Source organism: Glycine max, chromosome 19 (assembly GCF_000004515.6).
Source record: "Glycine max cultivar Williams 82 chromosome 19, Glycine_max_v4.0, whole genome shotgun sequence".
Taxonomy (NCBI): Eukaryota; Viridiplantae; Streptophyta; class Magnoliopsida; order Fabales; family Fabaceae; genus Glycine; species Glycine max.
Window position 1 is genome coordinate 37,121,308 of NC_038255.2, and position 21,363 is coordinate 37,142,670.

At 33.0% G+C, this 21,363-nt stretch overlaps 1 protein-coding gene and 1 long non-coding RNA gene across 3 annotated transcripts in view; both read left to right on the forward strand.

Moving 5' to 3' along the window:
* LOC121174099 (uncharacterized) overlaps positions 1–431 on the forward strand; it is a 1,318-nt gene extending 887 nt beyond the window's left edge. Inside the window, exon 3 of the long non-coding RNA XR_005889875.1 lies at positions 44–431. This is a non-coding gene — a long non-coding RNA (uncharacterized lncRNA). The remainder of the gene's footprint in view (positions 1–43) is intronic.
* A 13,087-nt stretch (positions 432–13,518) lies between these two features.
* On the forward strand, positions 13,519–19,211 carry LOC100793739 (uncharacterized). Of its 2 annotated transcripts, XM_006603651.4 has the most exons (13): positions 13,519–13,766; positions 14,032–14,097; positions 14,244–14,330; positions 15,145–15,243; positions 15,583–15,678; positions 15,837–15,902; positions 15,997–16,087; positions 17,088–17,155; positions 17,253–17,318; positions 17,689–17,739; positions 17,957–18,021; positions 18,429–18,512; positions 18,905–19,211. In XM_006603651.4, exons 1-12 carry the CDS (start codon positions 13,599–13,601, stop codon positions 18,484–18,486), a joined length of 981 nt encoding a protein of 326 aa, XP_006603714.1. In that variant the 5' UTR covers positions 13,519–13,598; the 3' UTR covers positions 18,487–18,512; positions 18,905–19,211.
* Positions 19,212–21,363: the final 2,152 nt, after the last annotated feature.

Genomic DNA, 21,363 nt, shown 5'->3' on the forward strand with positions numbered 1-21,363 from the left:
TTCTTTTTGTCATTCCCGGTGGTCTTTATTATCTGTGTTGTAGCCATGTCTCGGAAAGAAAATATCATATCTGAGTTACACACCAAAAAAGGAACATGAAGAATAGTTGTCTGTATCACTGATCTTTGACAAGCTCGGAAGCAAAATAGTAAACAAGTAATTGAGATGGTGTTGATGGACCAAACGGTTATTGTTGTGTTCTTTCTGTTTGTTGTTATTACTCATTTGTATTGTATGTGATGTCACTTCGTTTTATGGTTTAAGTCTTTCAGGGTTCAAAAATTGGAGCTACTCTCTGCAAAGAAACTAAAAAAATGAGTGTTGCAACATGGCAACACTGCAAAAATGTAAAATTAATGACAAACCTTTGAGGAAATTGGTGTATCTCTGCAATGTCAGCGTTGACATACAATCTAGATCCAAATTTGATATTTTGCACGCTTAGGAGATACTTGTCTGGAATGATATCCGTCAATATCATCAACAACATGCATATTTATCACCCAAAGTGAATAAATCTGCAAAACAAAGACTAACCAACACCAGACGCACCTGTAGCATCCTTGATTTTACCTAGGGTCAACATAACAACCAATGGTTCCTGAAGCAGAAGGTTTTTGTCAATAGCATTATGTAGCTGAATAGCATAGTCCTCCCAAACAGTCATTAGAATGTCGCAGTTACTATGACCAGACAATCACAATCAGCATGTTAGTTGTTGCTAACCCATTCATCATATATCATATAAAATAATAAGGAGAAACTGGAATGGTCTGATTTGGTTAGGGTGAGAAGATATATATATGTTAAATTAGGACATTTGAATACCTGTTATCCCTCAGCCTGACTGTCATCCTGTGAGGGGGATTAACTGTCTTAACATCGATGAGATCAGAAACCACACCAACAATGTCTTGTCAAACATGGCCAGCCAAGACAAACGTTAGTCTGAGACAAAGATGCATATCAAATTGTTGGTTAAACGAAAAACTAAACAAACTGACCCACTAAAGTATGGCGGGGTGCCAGGCCAGAAATTATATCAGTAAAAGGAGTAATCAAATAAATATTAGAAAGAATTTCTGGACGGTGGATTTCCTTGACAGATGTAGTTTTCAGGAAATAAACCAAATATGGAATTGGGCTGACTCTGTATTCAGATTGGTTGTCAACAATCCTCAGGTTCTGAATCAAATACGAAGAACCACAATGTAACTTGTCCCGCAATTCAGTGAATAGTTATTGCCAGAGAGTAGCCCCAATTTTTGAACCCTGAAACACTTAAACCATAAAATGAAGTGACATCACATACAATACAAATGAGTAATAACAAAAAACAGAAAGACCACAACAATAACCGTTTGGTCCATCAACACCATCTCAATTACTTGTTTACTATTTTGCTTCTAAGTTTGCAAAGATCAGTGATACGGACAACTATTTTCCATGTTCCTTTTCTGGTGTGTAACTCAGATATGATATTTTCTTTCCGAGACATGGCTACAACACAGATAATAAAGACCAATGGGAATGACAAAAAGAAAGACAAATACAGAGAAAATAGGAAGCACATTCAAGCAAGAGCAAATAGTGGGAACAATACCAACATCGAAAACCTTTTTGTTTTTGCAAAAAACAGTGGCAAACAGGAGCAAATAAGGGGAACAATACCAACATCGAAAACCTTTATCTTCAGAATAAAACAACAAAGAACAGGGAAATAGTATTGACAATGGAAAACATAGTCAGACGCAAACCAAAAAAAAGTGTAGTTGCATCATTTTGTGAGCAGAGACGTTTTTAAAACCAACAAACAAATGGGCAGAGAATCAAAAGGAACCAAATACAAACTTGGTCAATGAAAGGAATGGAAAAAAGAAGAGCAAAATATTTTTTTAATTTATTTCCTATGTTTGTTTTATATTATTTTCAACAATTTCAAAATATTTTCGACATAATCAGCTCTTTTTACAAACAATCTTTATGTTATATACAAACAGGACCCTGACTAATAGTAATTGTGCCACTTATAGTAAAATACCGCCCCGTGCATAGCACGGGCTCTGGACTAGTTTAGATTAAAGATGTCCCTTGATCTCCTACCATTGGATGATTTTTTGCGCTACTAATAAAATTCTCCAAAAAATAATTATTTTCCCCCTCCATTATTTTCCCATTACATTCTACTTAAGGTTCTTTAGGAATGTCAAGGAATGTTATGCGCCAAGAAGTGCCACACATTTTTTATTTCATTATTATTTTCTCTGTGTCATTCAATATTCTTATTTACTAATAATTATTACGAGTTCTTTATTTACTATGCTCACTGCTAATTATCGTGAGCACTTTTCATTTGTCAGGTTAATTTAAAATGCATCTAACAAGACCTACATATGTCCTTGATGACATTTCATTTGTCATAATTGGATTAAAGATTCCCCTTAACATTCGATCATTGAAAGAGACACTACAAAATAAACCTCGTCAAAAAATAATTTCTCTCTTTCTTTTCCCCTTACATTCACTTTTAGGTTCTCTTTTTTACCTTTGTTGTTCATGCCCCTGATGCTACCATTAATATGCTTCATTCTTCTTCTATTATTTAATTGAATTTTTCTAAGCCTAATTAATAATATATTTAAATAAATTTACATGATCTTAAGATATTAGTCTTTCAAATGTTGTTTTTTATAATTATTTTTTTTTCTAAATTATGAAACAAATAGTAGTTAAATGTGTATTAGTTCTTAATAAACTATATAACTATATTTTATTAGATATATTATTGTAAATACAGAAAAAAAATTGATGTAATATACATAATTAGTTTTGTATTAATATTCATGTTCATAATTATAAAATATTAAATTAAAAAATATTATTTATTTCATATATTAGACAAGTATAAATTATTATTTTTTCTTAACAAATCTTAGTGGATGTAAAGTAATTACTTTAGCATGAGAAATAATTATTTTATTTCACATATTCTACCCAACATCCATATAAATAATAAAACATATAAAACGTGAAATTTAATTAAATCATTTTCTCAAATCACATAAACAAATTCACGTGAGTAAAAAGGTCGCATTCACTTCACTATTATCAAATAAAATTTATTAAAAATATTTTTGGCTTAAAACAAGGTCGTCCAAATTTACAAAAGAACTCAAGTTAAGCAGCAAAATAAAATAAAGTAAAATAACATGTTCAAAACACCTTGTAATTGAAACAAAAATTCATGCTCAAATGTCACATCCTATCACAGAGTATAATGTCTCAATGTTTATTCACCTAGTCATTTGTTCCCACGAACACAAGATTCAATATCATAACAGAATTCAAATACAAACAACACATAAGGAGTGAATTATCACATTTATAAATAAAATATGGATAAACAAAGACATAAACAAAATACATTATGGAAATATTTATCACATGATTCAACTTAATACAATCCATGCCACTTCAACACTTTATCATTTAAAATTTATTTTTCAATCACCAATCATATTATACATGAATCATATACTCAACTCAAGATGTAACAACACTCACCAATTTCATAATAAAACAATTCATAAGCATTATGCAACAATTATACTAAAACTCAGGCATATATGTAATGTGGTATCATGCTAGTGAAAAACAACATCAGGGCGCCTAAGAGTACATAACAAGACACACCACACAATGGGTATGTTAGGTCACTCTCACTAAGTGAAATCATAAGGTGACCAGTCAGGGTCACTCTATTTTGCAAAAATGCTCCAACCATAAGGGATCAACATAAACTTAAAAGAATACTCAAATCGAGAGTATTTACCCTCAAAATCTAGACTCCAAAGAATTTGTTAGGGTCTCACCTTCTTGGTTCAGGTTCAACCCCTAAAACAACTTTTGTATGCAAATACTACTCGTAAATACCCACAACCTCACACTTGTTTTCAAACACGTTTAACACATTGTACTACAATTTAACACCTTAGATTCCTAACTTAGAACCCTACACTTTCCTTTTAACACCTCATGTAACACCCCATTTTTCATAAATAAATTAAAAATGATCTTTATTTCAAAATAAATAGAGTTTTAGAAAAACGATAAGATTTTTATAAGTAAAGACATAAGGAGAAATAAAATTATCAATTAAAATAATGGTTTGATAGGAAATAAATTAAAGTTCATTTTTATAAAATAAACAAATAAAGAAAAATAGAGAAAATAAGAGGCCCAGAGTACCATAGCTATGAATAGAGACGTAATAGGTCACTATTTACATTTATCGACACGTTTGTACGCTCTCTCTTCCTCTCAAATATGTTTTCCCTTCTTCTTTTCCCAAAATCTTCTCTTTTCCCGCATACACTTAAACCTATTTCACTAAAATGACGATTAACCATTGGATCATCATGAAACATGAACTTGTGGTTTGGAACTTATTTTTGCAGACACCCACCGTTGTAATTTTCAAGATAATGTATGTGGTGGAAGAAATGTCTCTCACACTAAGTTTTATATTTTCCTGTAGACACCCAAAACATGTTTTAGTAAAACTACAATTATGAAATTGTCAACCGTTGGATCGTCGTGAAATTTGGACATCACCTTCAGAACCTACTTTCACATATTCTCACCGTTGGGATTTATGAAATAATATTTTTACATAGATAAATATGTCTCGCACGTTGATAGTAAAATGGAGGCTACAATTTCTTCTCATTCTCTCTAACGCTTGGAAACCCTAATAGAGAAAACAGGCGAAAAGCTTGAGAAATCTTAGGGAATTGCTAGAGATGTCGCTATCATTGCCAGATTACACAAGTGAGCCCTCTTAGAGGTAAATGATGAGTTTATCATAATTGTGATTAGAATAAAATTTGGGTTTATTTGGGGATGTTTATTGTATTGTAATTCTTCATGTATAATTATAATTGCGAGATTGTTACATTAAGATCATGAATTATGATTAAAGTTGTGTGTAAGTGATAAATTGAATATGTGATGAATTGTGACATAACATGTTGCATTGAGATCATAATATTGTTATTGAGATTAAGTATAAGTGCAAAGTTTAACATGTGTTAATTTGTGAGATACACGTAAATATGTGATGGTGGATTGTGACATTATGAGATGTTATATTGTAGACATGAGATTTGGTTATGAATAAGTGTGTGGTTAACACTTAATTTAACAATACTTGTGTTGTGAGATGTGAATTATACAATAACACAGCTGTTGTTTACCTTGAGAAAAGTGTTTATACCCATTGTTAAATGGAAAATGTAGGATTCCTATTCAGGAACCTAAAGTGTTAAATAAAAACATGAGTGTGAGGTTATTGATATTGTATAATTCATGGGTAGTGTCTGCGTGCAAAAATTGTTTTAGGGGTTGGACCTGAATCAGGAAGGTGAGACCCTAATGGATTCTTCGGACTCTAGACCTTGGGGGTAAAGGCACTCGATTTGAGTGCTCCTTTAAGCCTACGTTGATCCCATATGATTGGAGCATTTTCGCAAAACAAAGTGACCCTGATTGATTACCTTATGATTTTACTTAGTGAGAGTGACCTGATATACCCATTGTGTGGTATGTCTTGTTATGTACTCCTAAGTGCCCTAGTGTAATTTTTTACTGACATGGTACCACATTGCATATATGCTTGAATCTTAGTATAATTGTTGCATAACGCTTGCTAATTTTTTTATTATGAAATTGATGAGTGTTATTACGTCTTGACCTGAATGTCTAATTGATGTGTAATGTAATTCGTGATTGAAAAATGAATTTTAAATGATAAAGTGGTGAAGTGACGTGGATTGTATTAAGTTGAGTTATGTTATAAATACTTTCATAATTTATTTTGATTATGTCTTTGTTTGTTTTTTTTTTTTAAATGTGATAACCCACTTCCTGTGTGTTATTTGTGTTTGGATCTCGTGATGATCTCAAATCTTGTGTTCATGGGAGCAAATGGCCAGGTGGATGACTTTAAAGAACCTCATGCTAAAGGATGTTAGGACATAATACTCTAATAGGATGTGACATTGAAGATGAATTTTATTTTAATTGCATGATGTTATTTTATTTTATTTTACCTCACCTATTTAACACAATTTCTCTTGTAAACTTTGACAGCCTTGTTCTGAGTCGAATATGTTTTTAATAAGTTTTATTTGATAATAGTGAAGTGAACATGAACATTTTACCCACGTGAATTTGTTTACCTTTATTTTTATATGTTTTATTTATTTATATGTATGTCAGGATAGAGGGTGGCACACCTCGCACATAAACACTTTTCTCAAGGTAAACACCCATCGGGTTACTGTATAATTAACAATTCACAACACGAGTAATATCACATCAAGTATTAACCAAACACTTATTCACAACTAAATCTCATGTCCATAATTTAACATCTCCCAACTTCACAATCCACCATCACATATTCATGTGTATCTCACAAATTAACACATGCTCAACTTGCCACTTATACTCGATCTCAATCACAACTTCATAATCTCAAAACGACATGTTAAAGTGTCTTATATTTATGTAATTGTACAGTCCATAACTCACAACTCAATATCATCACTTTATACTTCACAATAACATGTATAATCACATTGAAGAACGTATTAATTTCACACTTATTCACAACACGTGTCTCATCATACCTTCTCACTAACACATTATCACTTCTCATACATCATATATATATATATATATATCATACAATAACAATATTCCAACAGTTAAGGCATATAATCATTCACTTATTCATTCATTTAATAGCAACTACACGTTCATGTATAGTAAACAATTATAACCTTACATTTCCTCCTAAATTACTACGATCTTTGTAGAGTAAAATTAAAAGTACAAGGGATATACTAATCCTATAAAGTTCATACTTATCTTGTTTGAAAGCTAAGACAATTATTTACAACTTTTATGTTGATCACAAAAACCGATTTGAGCATTAACTATGTTTAAACCTAAGGTAAACATTGGATCATTGCTTAATCCTGACAACTTGACCTTTTCTCAGTAATTTGACTCGAGGCCATACAACTCCAAATTTGTTGAAATAAACAAAAAAATTTAGCGAACATTCAAGGCTCCAACTTTCACGAAGATCACAAAACCTAATTAAATCATTTTATTAGTCATTTCTAGGATACAAGCTAACTTATGATGTTAGGAAAATAACATGGACTTAAAACAATTGATATTCACAAAGCACGAGCATGCTCTCATCGAGCACGACTGTATTTCGCAAAAAACCTCTGTTTCGTGAAGAAAAAGAGATAAAATTCATACCTTAAAATACACCCAAATTCAAAATGAATAGCACAAAACATGTGATCACATCATGAAAAACAAAACCCCTCAATCAATTTCAAGAAAACATGCAAGAATCAAGAATTCCAAAATTTTTAGGTTTCTCACATTCAAAGCCAAACACTCAATTAAATCATTCAATTCACATTAGGGAATCAATTGACCTGTCAAACGTGGGCAACTTGTAGTTATCATTATACAGAAAAAATTAAAACGCATAAACACCCTAAAATCAACCCCATTTTGATCCTCTAAGGATCCCTACACAAGTTCACTTTAACCTCAATTGCGATAAACTCATCCATTACCTCTAAGTGAGATCACATGTTTAGTCCGACAATGATAGCGACATCTTTAGTAGTTCCATAAGATTCCTCAAACTTTTCCTCTGGTTTCTCTATTAGGGTTTCCAAGTGTTAAATAGAAGGAGAAGGGATTGGAGCCTTAAATTCACTATCTCTATGCGAAGGGCATATCTCTCTCTCTACAGACATTATTTTGCAAATTTCAATGGTGAGGATGTGTGAAAATGAGTTCCAAAAGTTATGTCTACACTTCAGGATGATCCAACGGTTAGCAAGTCCGAAATCATAATTTTACTAATACATGTTTGGGTGTATGTGTAAAAAGATAGGGTTTTTGGAGAGGAAGAAGAAAGAACAAATTTGGGAGGAATGAGAAGCATAGAGATGTATCGTAATTATAAAAACTGATCAAATATATCTCTATTTATATCTAGGGTTCCTAGTTTACTATTTATTATATTTTTTATTTCATAAAAAGAGTTTTATTTACTCTCTATTCAATAAATAAATAAAACATCTTTTTATTTTCTAAAACACTCTTTTTAATTTTCTAAAATATTTGTTTGTTTATTTTATTTACCTCAAATCCATTATTTTAATTAATAAAAAATATTTTCCACCATTCACTTAAATATAAAAACATCATTATTTTTAAATAAATCTTGGTTTTTTTAAAAGGCGGAATCTTACGTTATATCTATTTAAACCTTTCTTAATTTTTCCAATTAAACAACATTTATTATTTTGAAATAATAAAAACATACTATTCGCGTGTTTTAATCAACTCATTATATTCTATAAAAAAATAAATTTACTAGATAATAAAAATCGAGTTTAAATATATATATATATATATATATATATATATATATATATATTAAAATAGTTTTATATTGTTATTGAATTATAAAAATAATTTTGTGTATAAATATAATTTATTTTTAAAAGAGAAGTTATTTGGTGAGAAACAAACAAATTAACAATTGTTACCAAAACAAAAAGATAAAATAGTAAATTTTGGCCCCCTAATTGTCTCCAATTTTGATTTTGACCCCCCTTTAAAATTATTCACACATTTAGTCCTCTTTTTTTATTCAATCATGTAATTTTGGTCCCACAATTCAGATTTGGACATTGACCGCTACAAATGAATGTTGGCTGACACGTGTCACCTTTTGATTCATTCGTTAATGTGTGTGTCCTTTTGAACCGAGTGAGGTAATTACGGGAAACACTTGGTTTATGAAAAACCCTTAATGGGAGCTTATTGTTTCGCCTGGAAACTGAAACCCTAAAAATCCCAAATTCGAAGCGCGAACTTGAAGTGAATCCCTAGAGCGTGAGTCGCAAGGTGTCATTGTTCATTGTTGACAGTGGTCTTCATGGAGAATTTGGGCTTCCATTTTAGTCAAACTCATAGTCACCTAGTTTATGAACGAGGGGAGGTGTGGAAGGTTTGTTACTTTGTGCCCGTGAGGATCACGATAGAAGGAGCTGCCTTTTGTTTGCAGGTAAGTCAAGTTATTTTATTGAAGTTTTCTTTATATTATCATAACAGATGATTGTGGTCCCTTTGTGGGATTTGTTTGTTGATATGGTCTATGGAGTGTTTTCCGTTGTTTATTTTTTATTTAGGCTTTGGGATCCACAGGATGTGTGCTGCTTTTTGTTTTTTAATGGTGGCCCCTTATGTCTTCCTCTTGATTTTGGCTTTTGGCTTTTGTTTTTTGTTTTCTTATGGGGTTGTTTGGTTGATGTCGTTTTTTATTCATTTTTTGGGCTTCCTTTTCATTCATGTTTTTTATTTATTCAAATCACATCTTTAGTGGGTTTAACTGTATAAAGGAATTTTGTTATCTTATTATTGTAATTTTTTGCTGGCCAACCAAAGAACAAATAGTGAGGTTAAAGATTCACCATGGTGGGATGTTCATTTATTATCCATTTACTCTGTATATCAATGGTCAGATCAAAGAAGAAGAAGAATGAGGTTGGGATGTGGATATTATGTTCTATATTGACTTCAAGAAGCTGATTAACTCTCTCGGGTACAAATCATTCAAGTGCTTATGGTATAGGGACCCCTGAAAAGCACTCAACAGATGGTTAAAGCCACTTAATTATGACTCTGATATTTTGCAATTGGCTAAAGATGTTTCTGGCTTTAATGTGGTTGAAGTCTATGTGGACCAGGGGGTGATTGACAAATCTTCAAAAAACTTTAATGATGTTAAGGAAGATGAGGTTGTTGTAATTGATGGAGTGGATGCTTAAGCAGTAATTGAGGCTGAGGGGTAGGTTGATGGATAACCTTTGGTTGAGGTTTAGGTGCTGGTTGAAGGGGAGGCTCGTGTTGAAGGTGGCATGGAGGCTAAGATTCAAGTTGATGAACAAGGTTTGATGGAGGTTCAAGTGCAGGGTCAAGATGAGGCTGGGGTTGTAGGTGAGATGGAGGTTGTTGTTGAGGATGTGGTGGAGAATGATGTTGAGGCTGGTTGCAACAATGTCTTTATTAATGCACACTCCTGACATGAAGCTAAAGACCTTAATTGCTTATGCTGTAGAAAAATGGGAAATCAGGTTGACTATGGATCAGACATACAGAGCAAAGGTTAGGGCAATGGAAAAAATTGAAGGTGCAACTAGATATCATTATAAACATTTGAGAAGTTATGCTACTAAGATAATAGAAAAAACAAGAATAACACTGTGAAGATCAAATGTGACTTAACTTCTCATGGTGCTATTTTTGAACGTATATATGTATGTCTGGAGGCTTCTAAGAGTGCATTTGCAACCACTTGCAGACCTTTGATAGGATTGGATGGTTGTTTTGTCAAAGGAGAATATGGTGGCCAATTGTTGTCTGCAATAGGTAAAGATGGAAACAATCAAATGTTTCCTATGATTATGTTGTTGTGGAATATGAAAATTATTTGTCTTGGAAGTGATTTGTTGATCTTTTGATAGCTGATTTATATGGTATTCAAGAAAGATGTTGGGCATTTAATTTCTACTATTATTCAATTTATTCACTGTTATTTTCAAGAGTTGGTTGAGGTAATCAAGGAGCTAGGATATAACATAGAACATACACTATGAATCAAACATTTGTAGGGTAATTGGAAAAAGAAGTATCTAGGAGCACATATAAAAGAGTTGATGTGGATGGCAGCTCGAGCAACAACTATCCCTGATTGGGAGAAGGCCATGAATCAAATTAAGACTTATGATGTAGAAGGTTGGAAGGATTTGGAAAAGTTAAACCATGTTGCTTAGACAAGATATGCTTTTAAACTAAACACAAAATATGATTTGCAAGTCAACATGTGTGAGGCATTCAACAATGTAATAATGGAGTACAGAGACAAGCCAATAATCATTCTATTTGAGGGAATTCAATTTTACATAAGTTCCAGAATTGTCAAGTTAAGGACTATCCTCATGAGGTATGAGGGCATGATTTGTCCCAAAATTCAGCAAATCATTGAAAAAAACAAAAAAAAACTTGTGAAACATAACAACCACATTGGTCTGGTGATGCTGATTTGTCTTTGTTTGAGGTGTCAAAGGGCATAGAATTTTTTTTTCATTAATCTTAAATAATAGACATGTTCTTGTTGAAAATGGAAGTTAAATGGAATTCCATACACTCATTCAATAGCATGCATGTAGATTAATAGTGTCGAACATGAACTTAGTGTCATTTTTTATTACAGGTCTTGTTTTCTGTAATCGTTATATTGTTGTTTTGTGGTAACTGTTTTGAATTGAATATGTTTCCATTGCATTTGACAGAAAATCTATTGTCTTGGCAACATATTCATTTATTGGCTTTCCATGTAACAGACCAAACCTATGGCCTCCTTTACAAAGACCAGTCATGCTTCCACCAGTGATGAGGAGAGCACCTAGAAGACCAAAGAAAGCAAGAGACAAGAGAAATGATGAGCCTAGGAACAACTTCAAGCTACCAAGACAGTCAAAATTAGTTGTTTGTAAAAGTTGTGGGAAAGTTGGTCACAACAAAAGGACATGTAACAAAGACGAATTCTGATAGGAACATTCCAACATTTGCTTATAGGAACATCCCAAAAGGGGGGAATAAGGTAATTTGCTTTCAATATTAACAAAATTTGACTTTAATCATTCTTCCAATATTTGCTTTCAATATTAAGAGAACTTAAAGAGACAAACAACCTCTCCTACCAATGACGTAACAAAGAAATATAAAAATGTTTCATGTACAAGTGGGATCACATCTATAGAAATTCAAGGAGGTGAAGGTATCAATCAAACACAAGAATCACAAATCAATTAAGGGAGTAGACAAGGAGGACTTAGGCACAACGGGATTGTCTGTTTAAGTTTTTAGGATGTGGAACTTATATATTTTGTGGCTTTGTTCAATGAATCTTTGTAATGCACTCTTTATCTAATTAATTTTTTAGGTTATGTTTAAGTAACTGCTTAAAGAGGCTATGTAATGCAGTCATACGTAATTATGTTTTGTTGTTGTGTTCATGTTACTGCTTTGTTGTTATGTTGAACTTACTCTTTAACCAATATATTTTCTGGCTCTATTTTGTTCTTATGTTCAAGTTATAGCTTTGTTTTCTAGTTATGTTCAAACCAGTGCAGAAACAAAATTAGTCCTATTTCTTGTTAATGAGGCTAAACAAACCACCATTTGTCCTATTTTAGTGAAAACACATTTCAAAGCTGAATATCAAATTAATACCAAAGTTGAACACCAATAAAATCTTCTTTCATTAACATAACCATTCAACAATTACAATGTGCAGATTACAAAAAACCAACTTATCACCATTAGTTTCTTCCTAAATAATTACATAATCAAAACACTAACAACCAAATTACTACCATTAAATCACATTCTCCTACTACAAAATAAAAACACCAACGAGAAAACACATACCCAAGAAAAAACCAATCTAATTCCTAAAAAATTTCCCTTCATCTTCATGTCATTGATCTTGGTTCGCAAATCTTTTTCCCTGAACTTCAATTCATCAACATTCTTCATCAATGTTACAATGATCCTCTCCTCACAACTGTTCGCAAGTGGATCATGCCACTCATAATAGTTACACCATTTTCTACCTATAACCTACATGACCAAAATAAACAAAAAAAAACATAACATAACATAACCCACGATATATGTTATTTCTTACCTTATATAGACCACAACCATAAAAACGTCTCCCTGGATTATCCTCAGTCCACGATGTCACCAATGGAGCCTCTACGTTACACAAACACATGATGTGACTTCTGGGCTCCAAGGTGTACGACAAAGAACTTCTTTTCATGGGAACGACATCCCCAACGACGAGCTTCAGGGGACAACGAGGTTTTTCAACCACAACCTCCGAGAACCAAACAGGTTTACAACCTTGCTTCAAAAAACCAACTAGGCGACAACAAAGAAGCAAAAAACTTACGGGGTTGGGATTTCCACAACCATGAAGGTTAGCGATTTGCCTCAAAGAAACTAACCAGACGACGATGAAGAAGCAAAAAGCTTATGGGGTTGGGATTTCAACAACTTGGAGGTTATCGATTTGCCTCGAAGAAACAAACCTGAGACGACGAAGAATCAAGAAGCTTACACGGATGCATCCATTAACGGACAAATCATAACATGACACATGTCAGTTAACATTTGTTTGTAACGATCAACACGCAAATCTGGGTTAAGAGACTAAAATTGCGTGATTAAATAAAAAATGAGAATTAAATGCGTGAATAATTTTAAAGAGGGATCAAAATCAAAATTAGAGATAATTAAGTGACCAAATTTACAATTTTGAAAAAAAAAAAGAGAAATTATGTTGTGTGTTGGAATTGCGTTGGTATTTTTCGGTGTTTGCTTTAGAAGGGGAGAGTTTGGTCTACACACACCACCACATGAAGAGCATGGTGACGCCATTGACGAGGGTCTTACCCTTTCGTCACCCAAATGGCCATAATACCCTTCCATTTTCTCTTACACGCTACCCTTCTTCACCAAACTTCTCCTTCTCCCCTCTCACTCTCACTCTTTCCATGGCTGCTTCACCCCAATCCTCCGCTCCAGTACCTCTCTTTTCTCCTTCCTTTCACCACTTTTTCTTTCACCCAATTGAACCATACTTAGCTTGCACGCTTCAAAATTTGAACTTTGAATCACTTGATTGGAATTTGGAATATTTTGGTTTTTGCTTGTTTTCTTGTCTTTTTTTTTTTATCGTGTGATTGAAATTCTGAATTGCTCGATTATACAAAGTCTTTGTTCTTTTAGTGACGATTAATTTTCATGAATAAATAATAATATTTGTGCCATTGGTGGTTTCTGAATCAGACTGTGTCGCCTGGTGATGTTAACATCGACAAAGATGGTGTATTTCAATTGATTCAAGCTCATCAGGTATTATTTCGGTTATCGGTTATCACTTATCAGTTCAATTCAATCTATTTGGTGTGAACTTTGACGTAGTTGAAAATTGAAATATAATTTTGATGTGTGTGTGTGTGATTGATTGTGTTAATTTATGTTTTGTTTTGCTATTATAGGAAAAAGCTGCTAGACTTCCACCAGTTGAGGAGATTCGAACTGTCCTTGATCGTAGCGTGCGCGGGATGCTCTCTACATTCTCAAAGGTTTCTGTGCTTTCCTTACTATGACTCGTCCAACTGGTAGTTTTTTCCCATGTGGTTAAAAGTTTGGTGATCATAGCTGAGTGTAATTCACGAGGATAAAAAACTTAAGGGTGTGTTCGGTTTCTGTGTTCAGAAACTGTTTTTAGGTTTCAAGAAAGAAAAAAAACAAAGAAAGCAGACACTCACACAGTAACACCAACTTTGTGCCTCACTAATGCAGCATCAGTCCAGATGGCCTACATGCTAGGATCACAGAACAGAAGATGTGAAAACATCTCCCAGCTATTTCTATTGTTTGGTTTTAAAACACTTGTTTTTGGAAACAATTTTCAAATCTCAATATATTTTTTATGAGAACTTGATTGCTGAGTGGTATGAAATTGTTTTATAAAACAGCTTTTTAAATTAAAAAGTGAGAAGAAAATCAAGCAAGCCGATAATTAACTTCTCTGATGTTGAAATGAACTGCAATCACCTTAGAAAAATAGAAAAGTTGTGTTGCCATATAACTATTAATTTTCCTGGTGAGACATGGAGAAAGGACATTTTGTCTTTCTGGGAGTTTAGTTGTGCCCTTTCTTTCATGCCTAAATCTTCAGTTTTTTCTGGTACTAGAGGACTAAGGAAAGTGCAAACACCCTTCCCACTCAAGTAACAACAACAATAGCAAAATCCAAGTCTGGCAGAGCAATAAAATTGAAACCTTGCTGCTTTTCGTGTTCATATATTTTGCATGGAATTTTGTTTGTGTTTATTGGCGGCCAACTTAAGTACCCTCTTGTCATCTGGTCTTATTTTAATTTTTAACATGCAGAAGTTTGATGGTTATCCATCAGGGTCTATGGTTGACTTTGCATGTGATTCAAATGGATATCCTATATTAGCAGTGAGCGACTTGGCAGTTCATTCAAAGGTTTTTCTTTTCTTCCTGCAAAATTTTCCTATTGTTAGAAAATGATAAATATAAATAATTTAAAGATTAAAAGTGCTTTGGGTTGTGAACTGACTTCATAAGAAATAGGATTTGATGTTGAATGCGGTTTTGTGAACTGGCTTATATTATATATAACCATTCTGTGCACTATGCTGAGTTTGGCTAGTACAATACCATAAGTTCAATTTCAAATCCTATTTTTCATGTCTTCAACCAGCACATGATCTTGTTAACATTTATAATTCATGAGAACACTGAATACCTACCAGTTCAAAGCTTGCTTCCATTGCTAAAGAATTTTTTTTTTTTCCTTTTCAGGACCTAACTGCCAATCCTAAATGTTCATTGCTTGTGGCTAGAGATCCTGAAGATAGGACTGATTTAGTGATTACTGTACATGGTGATGCTATCTCTGTAAGTTATGATCTTCTGTTTATTCCCCAGTTATACGTAGTTTCTTTTTGTGTTTTCATTTCCTTTTACTATTAATATTGGATTATATAGTTATTATATTATAGAATCATTATATGAAGATTTTGAAGTTTAAATGCATTACTGAATATTTTTTTCAGGTTCCTGAAAATGAAAGAGAAGCCGTTCGAGCTGCATATTTGGCGAGGCATCCCAATGCATTTTGGGTAAATTTGTTCAGCATTCTTCTCTGCAACCCATGCCTTTTTCTTCTGCTGATTGTTGTATAATTAACAACTATGAAACCTTCCAATATTGAAGGTTGACTTTGGAGACTTCCAATTCTTGCGCATTGAACCGAAAGTTGTACGATTTGTGTCAGGTGTTGCCACAGCTTTGTTAGGATCAGGAGGTTTGTTAACCCTGCCATTCTTGTTGGTTTAATTTGCTGATAATGCTATCATGCAAGGTTCCTTTAGTTATGTTTGGATGGAGGAGTTTAGAGAAGGGAGGATTAACTTTTCATTCAAGTAAACATTTCGCTTATTTGTTTTTTTTAAACTAAAGTCCAGAAGGTAGTTTGTTAGAATAATATATAATAGTTAGTTGTTAGAATAATGGTAGTTAATTGTATTAGGTATGTTGGGCAGTTAAAGTGTTAGGGGTGGGGAGTTAGTTTAAACAGGAGGATAGGATAGAAGGGCGGGATGGTTGAAGGATTACTCATTATGGTTGGAGCCTTGAAGGTAAGGGTGATTTGCAGGCAATAGGAGAGGTTTTGGGGTTAGATTTTTGGGTGTTTGGTGTTGTAAATTTGGGAGAAAGCTCTTCTAACATAATATGTAACTGTGTTTTATCCTTATTTTCTCACTCTAGAGACACTCTTTTTCAGATGAGTTTTTTTTTCTTCCTTTTCTTGTGAAGGTTACCTGTGGGCTTCCTAGGTAATTAAGAAACACTTAAGCATCTAAGTGACCAAATCATCCTGATTTCTAGAATTCTAGTAAATATTATGAAAAATACAACCCCCAAAAAAAAAAACTAAACCAAAGAACTGAGATCGTTTTAATTTTAAGTTGACGATTTCTTGATGATGGTGCATTCTGCATCATATGGGATGCCAAGAACCAAGACTTTTGAGTAGGTTTCTTGGATTGGAAACTGTACTGGTTATCTGGTTTTAGGATAGCTTCCATTTTCATTGCAAGGAATGTGTAAAAAAATCACCATTTTGGTTTAAATTTTTTATCTTTAATATTTACTTAATTGTTGTTGATCATAATGTCTTGCCATCACAATTGAAACCTTCAGGAATGAGCAAATATGATCTCTGGACCATAAGTGAATTTTGTGTGTTCTCTACATTGTCCGTTAATATTATATCATCTTTTGCTTTTAATTTTGATTTTCAGAGTTTAGTGGAGATGAGTATAAATCTGCAAAAGTTGATCCCATAGCTCAGTTTTCCAAGCCAGTGGCGGTAGTGATCTCTATCTGACCCTCAAATGTTAAACATCTATAACGTCTTTTAGAAGTTTGACATTTTTCATTCTAATATGAATTGTGTTATTTAACAGTCTCATATGAACAAAGATCATGCTGAAGATAACAAAGTGATTGTGCAGCATTGGACCTCAGTTCCAGTATGTCATCTTGACCATTCTACAATATAAAAAAATAAAAGAGGCTCTTTAATTCAATTGCTAATATCATGTAAAATTACTTTGCTAAACCAGGGTGCAATATGATATCTTAGCGTGTGATGTGTGAGAGTAAAATTCAGTGGGGTGCCATATGGACAGGCATAAAAGAATCAATGAGGATGGCTCTCTAATTATCATGTATTCATCAATGTGTTATTAAATATTAATGCTATCAATTTTAAGGCACTGAAAAGGTCAATAACATAAAATAATATGTTCTATAAACAATATATGGGCCCAAATCCTTGCTTCTTGTCTTATGGGATATCTTAGTGCGTGATTTAATTGAATTGATCATCGTCATCTGCAGGTGGACTTTGCCTTCATACTAGATTTGGATAGTCTTGGTTTCAATGTTAAGGTAATGCCTTGGTATTTTTTTTAGTATTATTTAATTGTATTGTCAATTCCTCTAGGAACTATTTTTCTTTAAAAAATAAAAATTCACTTATAAATTTGACAATTGGAGTATTAAGTTGGTCCTTTCAATAGTCTTTTATCTTCACCTACAGTTTTTAATTGTTTTTCAAGTTTGAAATCTGTACCTTATTTATTAGAAGAACTAAATTTTTTTGTAGGCTGGTTATCAGGGTGATACTTTCAAGCTTCGTGTACCTTTCCCTCGATGTGCAGAAGATAGAAAGTGAGTCATCATATTTGATATAAACTCCCATCTCCTGCAAAAAAGGACATATCTACATTTATTAAAATATGCTCTTCTGTTTTCCAGTTTACTCATGCAATTCCATGCTCGTTTGAACTTTGATGAAAATGTTAGCATTGCTGTATTAGTCTATGCTGTACTGTTCAGTTGATTAAACTTGATGCTGTCAATCAGATAAAAACCACTTTTCTATTTTTTATCATCCTTCTGCGATGATGAGAACCATCATGTTCATGTCCATGCCAAGGACTCCTTGGTCCTTGCTGAATAACTTTTTGCCATGGGCTTTTATGGGCTTCTGATAAGGAATTAGGAAGAATAACCTTTCCTGAAGCATGTTGGTTTTATTTTCCAGAGAAGTGATTCTTTTACTGTTTTTCTTTTAGGGATGTGAAGACTCTCATTGTTGAGATGCTTCAAGCTGCTAGGCCTAAAGTTGATTGATCACTTCACAGATCAATGATGAACAGGTGCTCCTAGAATCTTCATATAATCCATCAATTCAATTCATGTGTTTCAGCCTCCAAGATTTGTCATTTTTTCTTCATTCTGAGATTAGTTGGCTATGCCTTGCAACTAGATATTCATATACCACATAATTATTAACACTATTTATGCCAAATAAATACTTGCATACGTATTGGTAACATTTTTGTCTGCTACTTTTAAACCAACTTACAAATCTTTGGTAATCCTTAAATTAAGTTGCCTGGTTTGGTAGTCAAAGGAACGTTTTCAGTTTTGAATTGGATTGCAATAAAGCTTGCAAAAAGGTCAAAAAGTAGTGAAGGATACGCTTAAAAGCTGGGATATTACAAGAAGTGCCTTTTGTTCTCATCCCTTTCTGTTTGACATGCTGTAGCACCTGCCATCCTTCTTGGGGAGAGGACAAAATGTATACGTCAAAAAAGTAAATGCAGTTATAATTTCCAAAGATAAAGATGACAAAGCAAATGGTTGACTTTCCTAATTTCTTGTTCACTCTATTTGGGATTTTCAAGAGGGAAAGCACTTGAATATTCTAGCATACAGCACAAGTGGTGTGATACTTTATCTAAGAAACAAACCCTTCATACATAAATGGTTTTATTATGTATTTCTTCAGGTGTGAGTTGAAACAATGTATGGATGGATAATAATTAATTATTTTTGGTACTTGCAATAGCAAACTCTGAGCTAGATGTTGTGCCATCTCCCAAACATTCTTTGAATTTGTGAATACGTACTAGATCTATCACAAGTTCAAAGAAAATGAACACTTGGAAACTACATCTGCATTATGAGAGAAAGTACAGCAAAGTCACATCTGTTTGTCTGCTGTGATGATTTTTGTTCTTTGACATAATATAACACAGTGGCTGAATGAATGTGTCAATCAAGTTTGCTAAACAACTAGGGACTTAGCCCACACCATGCCCTCTTTTTAGACGTAGCTTCTTCTGTTGCTTAAAAAAGAAAGCACTATTGAGGAGTTTGAGACTTTGAGTTATTATACCTAACGGTTTCTAGAACTTGTTATCATGGCTTGAGAGAAACCTTTCACTGATAATTATAGCCTACAGTCCCGTATGATAAGGCAGTATAACTAATTTTAATCCAAACAAGCTCTAAAGAATTAGAGTGTGTTTGAAAAAACTTTTTTTTTCTAGCATGGCTAATTTTAATCCAAACAAGCTGTAAATAATTAGAATATGTTTGGAAAACCATTTTTTCCCAATGTTAATGGACGTTGAACTTAATGACATACAATATTTGCTCATTAAATTATTCTCTTCAAAAGTATTAATGATTTTTATGTATTTCATCATTTCACCCATTTAAATTAAATAACGAGCTAATGAATCTCTTTTTTTTTTGCCATTGAACTTCCCAATTAAACTTTTTGTAACATTCATAATTATTCAATCTACAGTGTTCGGTAATTCAAACATACTATTAATATGTTTTGTCGTTTAAGAAAATATATCACAACAGATTCAAAACAGTAATTCAAACAGACTATTGATGTAAATTTTGTCGTTTTAGATAAATATACCATTGCGTATTTAAAACAATATGTCAAACGTACTATTAATATATATTTTGACATTACGAAATATATTAGGATTTTTGAATCAGTTAGAAATCCAAGAAGGAACGTTGAAATCAATCCTTCCTCTCATGCTTTTTCGTTCAACCGATTTCAAATGAGTGCAAACAATAAACCATTGCATATAACAAGTCTTGTTTATTTGATTTATTGTTTAAGAATTTTATTTTTTTTAATCCTAGTCTCTACTAAATGATCTTTTAATAAAACGATAGGACATTAATGGAATGCGATGTTTAAGTATTTTAATGTAAAATGATATGATGAAATGAATACACTTCTATGTTTTCATAATCAAAGGTATTTTTACATTCTTTTAAAATTAACTTAAACGGGAGATATGTGACAACTAGGAAGAGAGTAGTAGTTGATTGGTGCCCACGACGAAAACACAGCGCGTTGAAACAAGTCCTTTTTATATAGCATCCCTTCTAAAAGCTAGCAAATGGAAAATAGTAACCTTCAAAGCTGCAAAGATGCACGTTTTTGTATAGCTGTCTTTGGTGTTAACAAGTCAATTTTTATGTTCATCATATGATTTTATGAAGCGGTTTTCTCTTATTATAATCTGTGATTTGTTCCGCATTATTACATCGCCACTATTTCTTTTTCTTTTTTTCAATGACAAAAGGTCAATTTTCGTGGCAAGTGTGACAAGAGATAAGCTACATTTTTTTTATCCAAATTTCATATCTAGCAAAGAACTTGGGTGACAGATCTCTTATCCCATTGTAGCTGAAAACAAAAGCCGACCAAGACCAAAAGGGAGATATTTGCTGGCCCTTTGTTTCTCTCTTTCTTTCCTCTGCGTGAAATGCGTTCAATTTCTGGCGCTGTGTACGCATCTTAAACCATTTGTTTTCTTATTCTCTTTTGCTAATGCCCTAACCAATAAAAAGTATAAAAATGTCGCACTTATGTAACCTTTCACGTGCCACAACTACCTTACTCGCAAATGTTATGAATCAGAATAAGGTTTTGAGGGATCGTGGAAGTTTCGGTGGTACACAATAGTCCCCTATTAGATTGTGTTAGCGAAATTGAGATCGAAAACTTTACAAACATTTTGAAAATAAATACCCTACTCTGTTTAATTTTCACAATCAAGCTTAAAATAGCAGGCAATTCGGTAGAGATTTGAGTACAAGAGTGTATAAGAACGTACATGGTCCAAAATTCCGGAGATTCGCCTCAATTCGTGAGGTATACCAAGGTGGTACAAACAAAATCCC

Excerpts from the sequence above, each read along its gene's own strand:
- LOC100793739 (XM_006603651.4), top strand. The coding sequence starts at position 13,599 with ATGAAGAGCATGGTGACGCCATTGACGAGGGTCTTACCCTTTCGTCAC. Across the intron at positions 17,156-17,252 it reads AGTTTTCCAAGCCAGTGGCG|TCTCATATGAACAAAGATCA; the intron begins GTAGTGATCTCT and ends GTTATTTAACAG. Across the intron at positions 17,740-17,956 it reads GTCTTGGTTTCAATGTTAAG|GCTGGTTATCAGGGTGATAC; the intron begins GTAATGCCTTGG and ends ATTTTTTTGTAG.